At 45.6% G+C, this 2,718-nt stretch overlaps 1 protein-coding gene across 1 annotated transcript; it reads left to right on the forward strand.

The window, feature by feature from the left end:
- Window positions 1-1,601, forward strand: LOC134376108 (protein FRG2-like). Its single transcript, XM_063094778.1, has 4 exons — window positions 1-178; window positions 474-551; window positions 782-859; window positions 1,144-1,601. The coding sequence occupies exons 1-4, from the start codon at window positions 1-3 to the stop codon at window positions 1,599-1,601; spliced, it is 792 nt and encodes a 263-aa protein (XP_062950848.1).
- Window positions 1,602-2,718: the final 1,117 nt, after the last annotated feature.

Genomic DNA, 2,718 nt, shown 5'->3' on the forward strand with positions numbered 1-2,718 from the left:
ATGGAGTCGGGAACGGAAGAAGCAGAACCTCACTGCTCCCTCCAGCACTGCACTGACCAGCCTTCTTTCCAACAACTCTCCTTTAAAGAAAGTGGCTCAGAGGAGGAGGAGAAACCATCTGAAGAGAAACACAAGACTCTGTCTTTACATTCCAGTGAGAACTGCACCCAGAGGCGAGGTACGGACTCGAGCTGTTCATGTGGAGGCTGGAAGGAAGGTAGACTCAGGGACAGTGAGGACGTTTCTTTGGTAGAGTTTAACTTTGAGACTGGGCTTGGGAAAGGAGTCATCACTCTCCAGGGGCCTTGAGAAATGTGGCAATTATCCCTTGGAAGCGTATTCTTCCCATTTACACTTGACACTGACTGAACGGCCTTGGTTGAGAGAATGACCCACAAATACAGATCGGGAACAGACTAGGGGGCTCTGAGGACCTAAGAGGAGCCAGTCACCTAAGCTCCCTTTTCCTCTAGGACCAGAACTTAATCTGAATGAGGAGGAGAATTCCAAGGAAACTGAGCTTAACGCTGGAAACAGCATTGACAGATCAGGTAAGATTTGATTCTCTCAGGAAGGGAAAGGGATGGGGATGGGTTAACACAGTTTCCCCTGGGCATGGAATTGGGAGCTCTTGGCAGGCCGGGCCTTACAGATCCTGGACTCGAGAATGAAAGAGCACTGAGTTTTGGGTGCAGCCTCAGCTGCTTGTGTGTCCAGGATGGACCAGGGTTGCTAAGGTGTTCAGCTGTAGGCACTCCCTCAAACTCTCAATTATCCACAGAATCCGAGTCCAGCTCAGATGGGAGGAAGTCCAGGAAGAGGAAAATCAGTTCCAAGGACAGTTGCCAAGATGGAACAGGTAGGTCCTTTTTTGTCCTGAGAGCAGACCAGCAGGAAACTTATACAGGGCTTGGGCAGAAAGGATGTTTCTCAGTGTCGGAGAGGGTCTTAGAGATCCTGGGACTCAGAGAGTGTTTTGGTACCTATGAGGAGCTCAGCCTTATTTCATTATGGAGACTCAGGGGGTCAGGAAGGAGGAGGAGAGACAAGTGGAGTTCACCTGAGGGTGCACGGTGAGATCCCGGGAATGAGGTCTGTGGAGACTTTTCTGGCAAGTCTCTCACTCTCTTGCTTCCTCCCCAGGGAACTGTCTAGGAGATGAGCACAGCTTGACTTCAGAAAAGAAACCAAAGGCCTCTGACCCCGTGAACTTCAGGAAAATTGAGGAGACCTATGACGTCCACAGTTGGGAATTGCAGGGGGCCCACACTGGGCACAGCAAGAAGCCAAGATTTGGGTCCCTAAGACACCACCCACCACCACTTCGGAAAAGCCTGGTGACCTTCCTGCATGCTATGTGTGAGGTCATTTATCAAGACATAGCTCAGGTACAGGCCCAGCAAATCCATTCTCCATTGACCAGGGAGCAGTTCTCTGATCTTGCCCAGCTCTGGGGGTCTCTGTGCACTGCAGTGCAGACCTTATATGCCATGGCCACCCAGGCGGCCTATGTCTTCCCTGCTGAGGGCTGGCTCATCCCAGCCCCAGAGCATGGTCCTGGAGATCCATCCCCGGATGGAAAAGCTCAGAGTTTCTCCTAGGAAGGAGAAGATCCCACCCCTTCTCTGCACAGGAGCTAGTGGAGTCTGTCAGTTTATCCGATTAGGCTTGAGCTGAGCACCCTGACCCTGATCAGCAGAGGACTCAGCTCTGGGAGTGAGAACAAAGACCTGCTAATGAAGACCTCGTCGGCTTCCTCCAGGTGATGAGCAGTGAAGATGTTAGACCCAGTGTGTTAATAATTGACAGAACCTGGGCGGTCGTAGGAAAGGAAGTTGCACAATACACTCAGAATGCTGCACTCAGGGTTTCATCGAGGACAAAGATTACAGACGAATGTCAAATTTTATGTTAAACATTGACATCTTTAAAATATCTTATAACAATCATCATTTTTTAATAATCAGAACAAATATTAGCATAATAATTCGTGTGTTTGAATATTTTAAAGTGTAGCAAAATGAGTATATATCTATATCCTCTGTGAATTGAGAAAAGGCTGTAGCTCTTCACTGTCCCGCCTCAGTCCGTGACGGATTGATGTCCCCACCACTGACAGCGTCCTCCAGTGTGCTGTGCACAGTTCTCAGTGTGAGGAACTCGTGGTGCAGTCACCACACCATGATCGTTTACTTTCTGTTTCCTTTATGTCCCATCTAAGCTAAAGTAGGTAAATGCTAATTGATGTGTTGTGTATTATTCAGCTGGCTTATATTATATGACTAACTTTAAACATTACCCCATTTTATAGGTTTCAGTTTGGCATATTTTACTGTAGAATATGAAATCTAATATAGATATGGTCATTTGACTTACATACACATATTTTTATGTTTTATTTTATATATTGTTCTATTTACATTTTACACTGAGTTTATGCACCCTTTCATCATAAATGTATATACATTTTTAACAGAAAAATAAAATCAGTTGAGTATTGTTTTGTCATTTGCCTTATAATTTCCATTTAACTTAGAGATGAGAATAATATCAATGTTTTTTGAGTATTTAATATTTTAGATAATTACCTAGTTCATTCATGTGGAGGTTGTTGTTACTGACTGTGCGGGTTAGAGCACCATTTTCTATTTACTTCTGAGTTATATTCACCCTGATTACTCTAGACCCAACAGCTATTGCTGTAGTTGGGGGACAGCA

Source organism: Cynocephalus volans, chromosome 4 (genome assembly GCF_027409185.1).
Source record: "Cynocephalus volans isolate mCynVol1 chromosome 4, mCynVol1.pri, whole genome shotgun sequence".
In the NCBI taxonomy this organism is placed as follows: Eukaryota; Metazoa; Chordata; class Mammalia; order Dermoptera; family Cynocephalidae; genus Cynocephalus; species Cynocephalus volans.